Source organism: Chrysemys picta, chromosome 6, assembly GCF_011386835.1.
Source record: "Chrysemys picta bellii isolate R12L10 chromosome 6, ASM1138683v2, whole genome shotgun sequence".
Classification (NCBI taxonomy): domain Eukaryota; kingdom Metazoa; phylum Chordata; order Testudines; family Emydidae; genus Chrysemys; species Chrysemys picta.
The window spans coordinates 96,235,114-96,249,950 of NC_088796.1; the positions used below are offsets into that span (position 1 = coordinate 96,235,114).

General features: G+C 40.8%; 1 protein-coding gene across 1 annotated transcript in view; it reads left to right on the top strand.

Annotated features, from left to right (window-relative positions):
* The window catches only part of TMC1 (transmembrane channel like 1), an 83,583-nt gene that overhangs the window by 8,116 nt on the left and 60,630 nt on the right, over positions 1–14,837 (top strand). The window contains exons 2-4 of the mRNA XM_024105436.3: positions 6,630–6,695; positions 8,281–8,665; positions 14,685–14,825. Coding sequence (XP_023961204.2) covers positions 6,630–6,695; positions 8,281–8,665; positions 14,685–14,825 — 592 coding nt within the window. The remainder of the gene's footprint in view (positions 1–6,629; positions 6,696–8,280; positions 8,666–14,684; positions 14,826–14,837) is intronic.

The following is a 14,837-nucleotide window of genomic DNA, read 5'->3' on the forward strand; positions in this document are numbered from 1 at the left end:
GAGATCCTCTTCAAACCTTCTCATTAACACTGAGTCATTCTAGATGTTGCTCCATAGCTCTGCTCTGCTTCTTGGAGCTGTTCACAAGTCTGATCACGTGTAGGCCAATTTGAAAAAGCTGGAAACAAGTGACAGTTATACAGCTAAAAGCATCCCACATACTGATGTTTATGGTCTTGCATCAAAGATTATAAATAACCACTTCAGAAAACCAGTGTATCATGAAGCCTTCAGTTTTGATGCAGGGTAATAGTAAAGTGTCTGAGGAATACTTCTCTGCCATTGCTGTAGACTGTGTCGTATAGAAGTGCATTGAAGTTTAGTGCTAAACAGCATTTAGATTTAGTGTCACCATGAAATGTAATTTGTATATGGATGAAATGCTCCTCTAATAATTCAGTAAGACAGGGTTTGCCATGAATAATTGTAGCATTGAATTGTGGGCTGCTTAGGCCCTTCTTTTCCTCTTGGAAAACTATTACTGAGTTAATGATCTGAAGTAGCTTTCTGGTAATAATGCTAAGTACATTTCTAACAATTTATTGCGCCTATCTGTCAAATGTCCAAACTACCAATAATGTTGGTCTTTTAGATATGTGACAAAACCAACAAACAAAACCAAAAAGTCAATTATTAATACAGCAAAGATCTTAAAATTATTTGGTTTTTTTACGCATGTGGTCTTCGTCACTCCAGCAGCTGAGAAGGGATCTATTTCTTTAACATGTATAATATTTGCTAGTTTCATGATCATTTTTATGACACAGCTTTTTTAATGTCAATAAAGTGCAGAGCTATGTGAAATGTTTGCAAGGAAGTCACTAGAAACACTTCAGGTTTCTTGCTTTTTTATAAAGTCCAAACTTAGGTTAGGTGTGTCAAAAATCTCACTGGCCTTTCAAGTGAACCTGAACACATCCTGTAATGTGTGCATGCTCCTGTGGAGCAGAGAAAGTTTTGGCACTCATTAACAAGTGCCACTTGCCAGGCCTACACCCTGGACCTAGTATTACTCATACAGCATACCTGTTTTTTTCTGCTTTGCATTCAGCCACAGGGAATTACTGTGGGTCATGTGACTTTGCTTCATATGCATTGTCCACCATGTCAGGTCAGAAGTCTCATAAGTATTTTAAAAATTGGCACTGGTACGAATGTTGCTGACACTGATTACCATGAAAGGCACATGTCCCAGAGTCTGGTGCTCTTTGGCTGCAGCTCCTCTCCTGATACTTTCAATTATCATTGAACTGTAGAAGTTGATACTCTCCGCTCAGCAACATACAGTACTGAGTTACAATCCAATAGCACCACCCGAATAAATAACGCTTTGTACCAGACCACAATGTGAGCTCCGTAGGTAAGAAATAAAGATAAGAAATGTAACATGTCCAGGCCGCTCTAGAATTTTTGATGCAATATATCCTGTATTGCTGTCCCCCCACTTTTTAAAATTACTAGCGATATTTGCATGGACCAGCGTTTTTATCCTTGTGAAGTTCTTTTTCCCTTCTGCTTATTCCTGTCTTATTTATACTTTAGCACGTTTGTTACTTTCTGCGTAACATTTATGTAAAAAAAAAAAAGTTTAGTTAAAAATATGGTTTCCCAAAACAGGTCTAACAAGTTTCATCAGCTTCACATTCATCAGGCAGAGCAGTTTAGGTCACATCTACTTGGTGTAAAAGCATTGCAATAAAAGTGGCTTAAGCTGGTAACAACTGCACAACACACATACAACTGCTGCCCAAGCATTTTGCAAGCATCAATTATATCAGTTGGATGGAAAGCCGGGGAAGAGGGGTTTTTTGCTTTTTCTAGCATCTATTTCTGTGAGATAGATGAACTCTTGTTTTTGCTTCCTACCATGCCTGCTCTGGGAAAACTTCTGCTAGAGCTGAAAACTGGCCTGAGACCAATATGAGAGCCCAGCATGGGATATGGAATGATGAGGTGTTCCAGGTGGAGCTCACCTACCTGATCCACAAGCGGCAGGTCTCCAGCAAGGTGTCACAGAGTTTGGCGAATTGGGAATTGGGTGTAGTGCTAACCAGTGCTGAGACAACATCAAGAGGCTGTAGGACCAATATAATAAAAGAGCATTGTCAGGGCTGCTTGAGTCACTGGCACCTCCATCTTGGGCCCTTCTATGCAGAGCCTGTCTCCATCCAGGCAATCATTCCAGGTTGTTGGCGCTTGCGTGGGGTAAGGGTGGGGCTGATGAAAATTGCCAAGAATCAGGAGGAGAGTGTCCTGGAGTCCAAGGGCCAGCTGACAGAGGAGTATGACTGAAATGAAGATGAACTATCACAAGATGAGAGGACATTGACATAACTAACTGTCTTCAGACTAAGCTTTTTAGGACAGATACTGTCATTTACTCTATGTATATACAGTGCCTGAGACAATGGGTACCTAGCCTGTCTGAGGCCTCTAGGTGCTACTATAATAATTATGATTAATAATAATAGACACACTGTGTGTTCTATTTGATGTCATTGTGCCTTATTGCCTTTTTCATTTGTTTGTCCTTGAGGGAAGAAGAATCCCAGAACTAACAATACCAATACCATCAACGTAGTACTGAGATGTTTCTTCAAAGAGCTAGTAATAGGCATCCATCTTCATTTGGAAATTTATCAGCCACTCACCATCACCCCATCCAGCTATCATCCCAACATAAAATAGAGGCCTCATCCAGAATCCACTCAGGAAACATTCATGGATTGAAAGAAGGCAAGGTCGGTGTTCAATGCCTGCCTGCTGCACCAGTAGATTATTTTACAGCTGATCCTGGGACGTTGTGCTAAGGGGAGTTATAAGCACTGTGCCCATTAACTGAATTCTCAGGAGCTCTTATCTGTTCCTGAATTCTGCCTGTAATGCTTTCCAACCTTCAGCAGCAATGCAACTAGTCAGGGGAAGCAGTGTCAAGAATGGTCACTTCTGCTCCAGAGTACGGTCTATGCTGGTGCTCATGTTGTTGGTGACACTGACTGCACCTGAGAATTCTGGGGTATTAACAAACAAGTCTGATATCCTTTAACTCCCAGAATGTTTCACGATGTGGAAATTCTTCTCTCTTATCCCAAGACTACTTATTTTGCTTAAGAGCCTTTGGTGAGGGTCCCTGTCAAAGGCTTTCTGAAAGTCCAAGTACACCTATGGAACTCGTTGCCAGGAGATGTTGTGAAGGGCAGATGAACCCCATGCTCTGGGTGTCCCTAATCCTCTGAGTTCCAGAAGCTGGGACTGGATTGACTAGGGATAGATCATTCAATAATTGCCCCGTTCTGTTCATTCCCTCAGAAGCATCTGGCACTGGCCACTGTCAGAAGACAGGATACTGGGTTAGATGGACCATTTGTCTGACTCGTTGTGGCCATTCTTATGTTCTTATCTAGTGCAGAGAAGGCCAGAGTGTTTGGAATGAAGCACAATAATGTGTAATTCCAGAAAATATAAAAGGAACTTGTGATAATTTGTCACTTAAATGTTGCCACAATGATTTCTGTTGCACAGTAAATTTGTTCTGTTTTAGAGGGTATCTTTAGGACAAATAGATTTAACAGGTTTGCAAGGTCTATTTTTGCAGAAGAATGTGGTCATGGAGGCAGCAACTACCTTTCAATCTAATGCTATAAACTGTCAGCTTTTGCAAAAAAACCAAGATTGTGCAGGGTCTGCACTATGAACTCACTACTCTAGCAGTTGCGCGATCCCCTCTAATCCTCTCTTTGCACTTCCAGGCTAATACAAGGCTTTTTCTCACCTCCTTTCCACAGTAATATCCACGTCCATTTGTTTTTATGTTTTTTTCTCTGTTTGTTGTTTAAAATCTCTATTATTTAGCACTTTTACTGCTGGTCGCATAGATAATCAAGCATATAAACACATTGACTTTCTATTATTTGGAAGACAATGGTCTACCTCCTCCTTCCCCTCCCCAGTCAGAATGATGAGTGATCCTATTATTTAGTGCAACATATTATCTTGTCCGATATGCTGGATTCAGTTTAGCACATTTATTAGCTTATGCCACTATATTTAATTAAATTCAATAAATTACTTTCTATTGCATTTAAGTTGCTATGCTGCATAGTGCATTGTTTTTATTTCTACCAGATATAATGTTAATTTCTGCATGATATACTGTTAGCTCCAGCGCATGATTCAGAATATATTCTAACCCCTCAGCTGTTCGCTTATTGTCTGCACTCATCAGAATCTGCAGTAAGGCCAATCCTATATCATTATAATGCTTCCTTGGGAATTTCTCTTTGGCTGGAGGAGCTCAGTAAAGGAATTAGTTGCAAATAAAAGACCATGAGCTACCGTTGCATGCAACATATCTTTTTAGAGATGTCTGTCTTCGTCATTGCAAGCTCTCAATAACGATGTAATGATCTTTGTCAAATGTAGATCCAGTTACTGCCAGCAACAGAAGGCATATGTCCAGGCTGAACAAAAGAGCACTTATTTTCATATCCCACTGATGATATTGCATGATTAAATTTTTGCATAATCTTAAAAAATTATTATGCAGATGTTGTGCAAATGACAGAAAATACTATTACAAAGATGTTTTGTGGAGGAAATTTAAATTTTGTGCATACATCCCTGTTTTAATATGCCTGTCAAATACTGGATAATAACCCTTTCCATGTTAATACATGGACAGAAACAAGACTCTTTGTTGTTTCTTGTTTACAGCTTTACATATTTTACCATTTTTTGATTTATAATCTCCTATCTCAGCAAAGCTAAGCAGCAATGCCTGATTGTTTGGTTACAGTTTTCACTGGATAAATTAACTTCTACATCATTGTTTAAAAGGTCACAAGCTGCTTAATAGGAGTCCATGACAGAAACTGGTGGGGGAAGGGGAGCCACTACAAGAGTGAGGAAAAGTGAAAAGGCACACAAGGAAGTGAATAATAATGATAATTTTAGTTTCCTCTTGACTGAAAAGTTGTTTTAGAAAAATTGAGTTGTGCAACTTACTATAGGCTTACTGTCCTGACTTTATAGGGAGAAAGTTAGGTAGCACATGTCTGAAAATATAGGATATATAGAAATTGAACAACAACTGCATAGTTATATTAAGGGACAATATTTCTTAATTTCCTCCTTAATTCTTTCCCACCACATATCAACTTATACATTCCATCGGCATACCTCAAGCCCTCTCCCTCCTGCTTCTGGGCCTCCAGACCCAGACAGAGACACCTTGAGAACTTTTCAGGGAGCTGGCTGCAACCTTCTCCTCTTACACCAGTAGAAATCTTTCTGAGGAAACATCACTGGTTGACACCAGTTGGCCAACACCAGGTCAACACCAGGTCACCAAATAGCTCTTTTCTTCAGCTGAACTTCTTTGGAATTAAATACATAGGGTTCCCTACCACCACCACCACCAGTTCAAAGTGCTCCAGATAGATTATTTGGGATATACTCCTGGTTACTTGTGGCTAGCAGGTACAGGATACCTCCTGCTCTACTCATTAGTAATCAATATTAGAGTGGTGTGAATAATTTGACTAGAATGACAACTCCCATAAAATGAAGGTAGGTTTGTGTGTTCTAGATCTTTCCAGGAATAATAAACCCAGTTCCGTAAACATTTAGGTAATAGGCTTGATAACATTTGCAGAACCATAGATCTACACCCTCCAATCACATCTCAGTAAACAGAGCAACTCAGCCAACCTCCTCTATTCATTACAACTAGGGCCCATAAGTGCCCCTCTCTCATTAAGCCAACCATCAGCTTCCTCCCTCACTGCATTACTGGACTCCCTCAGACAGTAACACCACAGCCATGTCCCTCCACTTAGGACCAGGGAGCCCACTCCAACCTCAGTATTGTTGTCCTGGGAGTTGAAGGTGGCTAATATATGGGGTCCTCTCCCTGGAGTCTCCACTCTCTATCTCATCTCTTGAGGGCTATGAGGTAGGGCAATTCCCTGTCCAAGAAAGAACAAAATCATTTCTTGCCACTTTGCTTAGAGTTTTGAATACTAAATCTGAAGCTTCAAAAGAAACTCCTCTCCCCTCTTCTGGAACCCTCTACCCATCAGCTGTGCTGCTACTCCTAAATCTCATTCCCTCTCCACTCAGTTTTACCAGGAAATGGCTCTTTGTTAAAGCTTGCAGGTGATCTTAGAAGATTCCAGAGCGCTAGTCACTGCTAGTCTTGCACATTTTTAAAGAAAGTTTGAGAATTGCCCAGGGTGGCAGCACTTTTTTCATTTTCTTTCTGCTTTCTCCCAGACAGGAGGTTGCTGCTGGTTACCTCATCTCTCCATGAAACTTCTACCTCTCACATCCTCCATCTTTTTCCTATTTGAAAAAGAAAAACTCACTTTTTATTACCACCATTCTCAGCTCCAGTGCTCTGGCCAAAGAAAGGGGGACAAGGGGTGCCACATACCACTGTGTTGTTCATACCTCCCTGGTTGTACTCACTAAAATATATATTCTAAAACGTCAGTGTTCCAGTATGTTGGGTTTATGTAATTAAGAGCCCAAATATGACACATTCAAGTCACTTCTAAGCATATCTTTTAAAAATGTCTTTAATAACTATTTATCTTTCAATGTACAGCACAATATGATTTCTTTCACAGTGGGCATTGAAGTTGACAATGAAGAAGGCAGCGCAGCTGAGAGCGAAGATGACGACAGCAAAATAGGTAATCGGTGATGGACAATTTCAATTCTACATTCAGACAGTTTCTTGTTGCAGTGCATGACACGAGATAATCCAGTTCCGGTTTGGCTGTTTTTAGTGAAGAGACTCAGGCTGGATTTAAACTAATCAGCTGAAGTGAAGAGCTCTATAGCCTACTACCATTCTTTTGAGACATCCTGATCCCACAGTTCATGAATTACTATAATCATGTACTACACTCTGAATTTCATGTTTAACTAATATATTTGGAAAATAACTCCATTGGTTGAAAGGCAGCAGGGAAGTCTATCATATAATGAACTTGGTGATAATGTAATGAACTTGGTATCTTAACCTGTCAGAGGTATAGGAGTGTGGTGAGCTGAAATGATAGAATCATAGAAATGTAGGGCTGGAAGGACTTTGAGTGGTTATCCAGTCCACCCCCTGCATCAAGACAGGACCAAGTATACCTAGGACTTCCTTGACAAGTGTTTGTCTAATCTGTTCTTAAAAATCTCAATGACAGCGATTCCAAAATTTCCCTGGAAGGCTAGTCCAGAATTTCCTGGGAAATTTTGGCATCACTGTCATAGCTTAACTATCCTTATAGTTAAATTTTTTTTTTCGAAATATGTAACCTAAATCTTCCGTGTTGCAGATTAAGCAGATTACTTCTTCAGTGGACATGGAGAAAATTGATCAATGTCCTCTTTATAACAGCCCTTAACGTATCTGAAAATTTATGAGATCCTGTGCTGGGGAACAGGGGGTTCAGGTCTGCTCCCAGCAGCACCACCTGCTGGTGGTACTCTGGGATATGTCTCCCAGCAGTGAGAGTCAGTGGCCACTTTGCCCTGGTGAGAGTCATGGCCACGTCGCCCATTGGCAAGAGTCAATGGCTGGGATTAGGGAAATCTGGGACCTCCCTGCTCCACCGGGTTCCACCCCAGGGCCCAATGAAGCAGTAATTTAAAAATGTGCGACCTAAGGGGCAGGCCCCCCTACATCTGCTCCCTGGGCCACTTCCTACCCCAGCTTCTGTTCCTCTATTGGTGGCACTGGTTTGCTTGTGGGTCCCTTCTGAAGCTCTCACTGTCCATGCTCCAAAGGGTCTTGCTCTTACAGCCACGACTCATCGTTGCCAATCTCCGCAATTGATAGGTTTGTGGCGGCTTGGCGTTGAGAACTGGGCCTTACCGCCTGAAGCCTCAGTGGCTTCTTGGCAGGAGCCTGCAACTGTCCACCCAGACTGAGCTAAACTGTTCCCTTTTGAGCTTAGCCTCTGCTGTGAGCACACCAACAGGGGCAGCTGGGCGGGGATTTCTGGGACCAGAGCTGCTCCTTAATCCTTACTTCACCAGTGTAGGTTCATATACCGCATCACATTCCCCACTCAATAGTTTTTTTTTCTCAAGAATAAACATGCCCAGTTTTTTTAATCTTTCATCATAGATCATTTGGTTATGTCACGTGCAGCTACAGTATATCATACTGATAACATAAATTCTGTATGTGTGTGTATGAGAGAGAATTGCTAGTACTGATACACAATATTAACTTTTTGTTTTTGTCTGTCCCTCCCACCCCCCATCATGATTGTGAAGATGAAGAAGAATCTGAAAAAGAGAAGAAAGTAACTGCCAAAACCAGAAGAGGAAATGCCAGAGGGAGAGCCAGAAAGGATTCGAAGGAGGAAGAGGAGACGAGGACAGCTGGGCAACGCAGACAGAGAAACAGGAGAGCACAGAGGAAACAGGCTGGGAATGAGGACAGTGATTCTGATGAGGAATCCTGCAAAAACAAGAAGAACAGGGCAAATCAGATATCCAAGCAGCAGGAGCCCAATGAGGATGGAGAAGATGACAATAAAGGGGGCAGAAAAGGAAGAGGCAAAAATGAGACCAAACAGGAAAAAAAACCTGATGAGAAAGGGAAAAAGGAGAAGGACAACAAGAAAAAGAAGGATAAAAAGAAGAAAGGTTCCTCAAGGTAATTATTTATGTAATCTGAAATCTATTGAATTTATGGCTATAGTTATAGTACCCCAGTCAGCACAACTCCCTTAGCTATAAGGGCCAGTTTTTCAGAAAAGATCAAGGCCAGAGTTTCAGGGACTCAGGACCCACAATTGAGGCCAGATTTTCAAAAGAGCTCAGTTCCCACAGCACCCATTGTGACACTTACAGCCAGATTTCCAAGAGCCCATCGCAAGGTATGCTGAGTTATTTTGCAAACCAGTCTACTTATTTAGGTGCTTAAATGGAATCTGAACTCTTTTGAAAATTGAGCACCCAGTATGGGTGCTGAGGCCTTCTGAAAATTCCAACCTTTGTGTTGTTCTGCGAGCAGCCTTGATGCTCTCATTCTTCCACCTTCTTTCTCCACCACCTCATGCTTTGTGTTTTTGAGTCACATTCTTTGAAAGGAATCACCCTCTGGGAAGAGTGCATCATGGAGCAGATGTAGATAGATACATTTACATAGCTGGGAGAGATATTCCACTTCCCTCATTTTTACATTCACTATAGGTGTCGGTGCCCCCAGAGACACCCCAGAAGAACACAGCAGGAATCATCAAAGGAAAGGAACCCATAATGTGAGACATGTTGTCTTGACTCTCATATTAATTTGTCCCTGAACACATTTCAATACGCTGCTACTCCATTTCCCCCACTTTTTAGCATTCCTAGAATTTGTCTTTGTTCCAGCTCTTCACTATGAAATCCATTATAGCATTATCCTTCCTTTATGTGATTTCCTGCACTCAAGTATATTTTACTAAAATCGTATTCCTGACTGTGCCAGTTGATATTCTTCCACGTATTATTCTTGTCGTCTATTGTGAACATTAAATAGTTATGTTAATAAAAAAAGACCCACGGAAAAATGTAAAATTGAATGAAAACAGAACTTTTTGGACTGGATGATAAATTTCAGTAGAGGAGGATATATTCATTTAGGCAAATTAATTAGAAACATTATACAGGCTAGGACATTGCTCATGGGGATTGCAAGGATAACATTTGAGGAATAACTAAAGATAGTTATCTATTCCTGGAGGTACATCAAGAACATTGTCTCCTTAGACAGTAAGTGGGACAACTAACAAGATCACTTTTCCAACAAGCTATTGTAAATAAGGTATGAGCTCTGGGACACCAAGAGTAGAGGGGCTGTCCTTTCATCTGATAGCAGAAACTTATGAGGTATGTCACAAAATGACATTTTAAAGATTTTTAAAAAGTAATTGTAAGAAAGTTGAAATGAGCTAAGGGAAGTTTTTTAAATCACTTATTGTTTAGACAATTCCTTACAACAACAACAAAGGGTGTTTAAAGGGTGTTTATTTTGATAGGCGAGCACAAATAATGTACAAACAAAGAATGATGTGCTGATGATCAGTTTGGCTGATAGAGCATTTGCAAACCTTGGGGCAGGAGGAGAGGCCGGAAGGTATGACCTCTTTAGTATGTCCATGTGGGTTCATCACAACAAAGGCTATCTACTGCAATGGTCCCCAAACTGTGGGGTGTGCCCCTGCTAAGGGCACAGAGGAACATTGGGGGAGGGGGGGGAACTTGGGCCAGCCCGTATGGTGGGTGGAGAGGGAACACCACCCAGTTCTGCTCTGTCCTCCCAGCTCTGCTTCAGCCCTGCCCCTAGTCGCAGCTCTGGCCTCGGCCTCGGCCTCGGCCACCAGCTCCTGGCCCTGCTCCCGACCATGGCTCTGCTCCTTGCTGCAGCCCTGCTTCTGGCCACAGCCCCTGGCCCCAACTGCAGCCCTGCTCCTGGCCTTGGTTCCAGATCGCGGCTCCCAGGGAGGCACGGATCAGGGAAGGGGGGGAGTGACCAAAAAAATGTGGGGACCACCAACCTACTGATTTAAAAGTGATGCACTGCTTCTGGCTTTCAGGCAGAGTGGATAAACATGCTGAAAGAAAATAAGATGTTAGGAATGAAAAAATAAACAAGGAAAAGAAAAACCTAATGAGGAACCTTGGAGCATCCACTGCTAACTTTTTGCCATGTTGTGCAATTATTTGTTTTCCCTGTCTATATTCTGTTCATGATAGAGACCTTTCACCTCAAGATTACCTAGATTCCTTAGCAGCCTCCTGTGAAGGACCTTGTCAAGGTCTTTTTGAAAGCTCTGAAAGTCTTTCATCTGAGCTTGTTCATTATTATAGGGCAAGATTGTGATACTCTTATACTGAATAGCACTTTATGAGTAGTCCCACTGATTTCACTAAGCAGCATTTAAACTGGTTGTAAATAAAGATAGAATTCAGATCTGTTGGTTCCAAAAGCAGAGACCTTATACTTGAGCTAAAGGAAAATTCTGACAATTTTGGACCCAAATTATATTTTTTAAAATGCAATTTAATTGAAATCAAACTGTTTCACAAAACAGTTTGATTTCAATTAAATTTTTGATATTTTTTATGAAAACATTCCAAATAGAAGAGATGAAAAAAATTGGTTGGCTTTATTTTGAATTTTGTTTAAAAAAAATCATTTTTTGTTTTTGAGGAAATAAATTCTTTTTTAACCAGTGCTAGGTCTGACATTACATCATATAAGGAGCAGTGGGACAAATAAAAGCTTTAATATATATTTTATTCTGCCTTGTTTGCAGTGTCTCTTTCATTTTGTACAGCATCCTTTCCTTACTGGCTCCACAGTATCACAATTTATTTCTCATACTCCCACACACATTCCTCTTGGAACTAGCTACAACACAACACATAGATTCCCCAGTGTCAAAGGGAACCCTCCTCAGCTGCCTTGGTAAGAAAGGTTTCTGGCTGCTTTGTGCTGCCTCAGCTGGAACAGGGGCAAAGGATTTAGCCCCTTTATCATAAATAGTATAATATTCAATTCCTTGTCAGTCCTTTTGTTGTTTTTCGTTTTTTAAAGAGTACTCCCTTGCATTAGGATTCAAGTGCCTCATCATGATATCCATGAGACATCTTACTTTTGATTTTCAGTACATTGGCCGAGGTCTTTATATAGCTCTTCTACTTGCTCATCTCAACACCAAATAATAAATATGTCTGATTGGCTTTCAGCAAGGCTCTTTCTTTCTGCAGAGGTTTGTTTTCAGCAGTGGGATTTTTTTGTGACACATTCTTGCTGAAATGTTATGGATGATGAGTTCAAGTTCTTTAACATTCAGCTCTCTTTAGTATGTAGCATTTGATTCTTTAGTAATTGTAGGATCCTGTTTTTTTTTTCCGACTCAGTCTAATGCGCCTCTTACAGTCATCTCAAATGCTGTTTTTATATTCTTCCCACATAGCATTTGTTACCAAAGCTAGAGCTGGGTGAAGAGTGAAAAAAATATATGTTTTGATGTTTTCTAAAAAGAATTTCACTTTGACTGTGTTAGTGTAACTTTTTAATAGCTTTTCATGAACATTCATGCTGGCAAATGTTTTGGTGCAAGTATTAATAGAAAGCATCTTTTAGGTCAATAACTGAGGTCTGGTTAGTCACACAAATCATTGCATTAGCAAATGGAATTTGTTTTGAAGGTAATTCAAAGAAGTTTATAAATCCTTGATTATCCAGTCAGGGAACAGAAACCACATTATGTGACTTAATCACACAGCTCAAATATCAGATCATACATATCAAGCATTCAAAGATGTAATGGCAGGAAGCAATTTGCAAACAGTCCATAGGCTAAACTTCGAATGAACAAATCATTCCTAAAACTAATTCAAATAGCAAACAATTTCCTAAAGGCTTCAGTCCATTCACAGAACATTCAGAACAGGAAAAAGAGCTAAATTCACTGGATACATTTTTTGTAAATTCCTTTGGTTGTCATCCTCAGCACTGATTTGTTCACTGAGTTCAACAATTTTTAATCATTTCCCCCCATGCCGCTGCTGCAAAAAATGTTTTCTGTCATATTGATGGTTATCTGTTTGTAGTCATATAAGGAAGAGCAGTAGGTAGTTATTGTCACAGTTCAGGGCAATTGCACCTGTATTTCCCTCTCATGATACTTCAAGGGCACCACTCTAGGCTCCCAGCTCCTCAGTAGTCACCTCTCTGGGGCAGAGACAAATGTCTCTCTTCCCACTCTTGACCAGGGTTTTTCCAGGCTGCACAGTTTCCTGCCTTCACTGTGATATCCGCAGCAAGCCAGACTACCTAAACAGGCCAGCACCTGCACTTTACTTTCTCTTCAAAGGCTATGGACACTTGTAACTGCCTGCAGTTATATGTTAACACACAGGTTTTTATAAGCACACATATTTATTCTTAAGGTGAAAGCATTACAGAGAAAAATATATTAAAAACAATTAAAAAAATTACATACATGCCAATAGCTTACCTCAGAGATCACCCCCCCTACTCCAACAAGAACTCTGATAGGAATCACCCCTTCCAACCTTCTAGAAGGATTGGGGCCACCCTTGGACAGAAGGTTCTGTCCATTTGCTGGATCAGAAAGAGTATGTTTAAACTCAGGCTATTTATCCAAAAGTCCATTCTTTGTCTGTTGGTCTCTAGACAATCTAGTATGAACTAGTATATGCGAGCTATCCCAGGAGGTGGTATCTCTCTGTGGGGTAGGGGAGTTAGTTTTCTGGCTGATTTGCCTTAATCACCACCCACTGTTTTTTGTTCCTGGCAGAGCTGTGGTAGCCCTTCCTTTTGGAGTAGAGCATAATCATATTATCAACCATGCAGTTAAAACAATGGACCCCAAAGTTGGGTGCAATATTTGTCACATCTCCATAGAAAAGATGCATACAATCCTGGCCCATAATAATACATAAGCTTAATACCAAAAGGTCTTTCAATGATATTTCAGGAAATTGCCATATCTGTCACAACTATCTTTAGCCATGTTATCCAGTCATGTAGTGGAAAGAATATTACTCAACCCAGTCCCATATCCAGAACATTCTGAGCTACCCACTAACAGCATAGTATCAGCCTAGCTTTACTGTGATAGTGTATCTGGATTTCTATATAATTGGAGATGGCCCACTGCAATGATGTTGTCATACTCATTGGGTTTAGGCTAGGGTTTAAATTTGTTTGATTCAGGGCTAGGTTAGGGGTTTGATAGTGCTGAAATCTCATGACATTTTGCCCCTAAATAGCAGAAGACACGTGAAATTAGCCGATCTTGTGAGAGTTCTGAGATATGTAAATTTGCAAAATCAATTTTTCATGAAAAATTTCCACACTCTCATGTGAACTGGTGTTGTCACAAGATTTTGGCCATGTATAAACTGGACCCAGAAATTAAGCCGCTTTGGAACCAAAGCCATAGGGTGGGGCTGAAATCCAGAGATTAGAACACAACACTCCCTCCTCCCAAATGTAAAGTGGTTCAGATCCAAGATTCCAGTTTTAGCCCCTCTCTGTATAAAGCACGCATAATTTAAAATGCCATAGGCTCTGCCTTTTTGTATTAATAAGAAGATGGATGATGGTCATTATTGCAATTTAAAGATCAGATTATGACTAGCCCTGTTCAGGTGTCGGGGAAGAGAGAGTGAGGGTATGGCTCTTCCTACTCCAAACTAGCCAATAGCGATGAGCCTTCACAGTGGGGAAATGGCTCTCTCAAAACTGCAGTTTGAAAAAACAACTCCCTCCTCTCGGTTTAAACACTCTTTTAAAAAGAACGTATACAATGTTCCGAGTTGGGTTTCCTTACATGAACCTTTGCATCTAACAGATTGGATTACCCTTGAGGAGCAGATCTCTTGCTCTCTCAAGGCCTGATCCACAGCCCATTGAAGTCAATGGAAAAATCGCTGTCTCTGTCATAGTCCAGCTCAGTTTCAGTACTTCAAGCTCCAAATACTTCATTTCGGGTTCAGGGGTTAAGGAAATTCAAGTTCAGAGTTATAGCGGCAAGACACAGATCTAGAGGATCAAGTTAAGGAGTTAGCACCGAACATCTGCCTCAGTGAAACCTTCTATTACCCTCACGTTTTTAAACTTACTGTATTTATCCCTCCATTTTTGTTTGAAGCTCTGACTCCGACTCTGAAGAGGAGCCAATTACGGAGGAGGAATTGGCCAAGCTGAAGGAAGAGGTAGAAGAGAAAAAGAAACTAATTGCCACATTACGAAACAAACCATGGCAGATGAAAAAGAAACTAGACGTCCTGAAGTATGGTCTGAT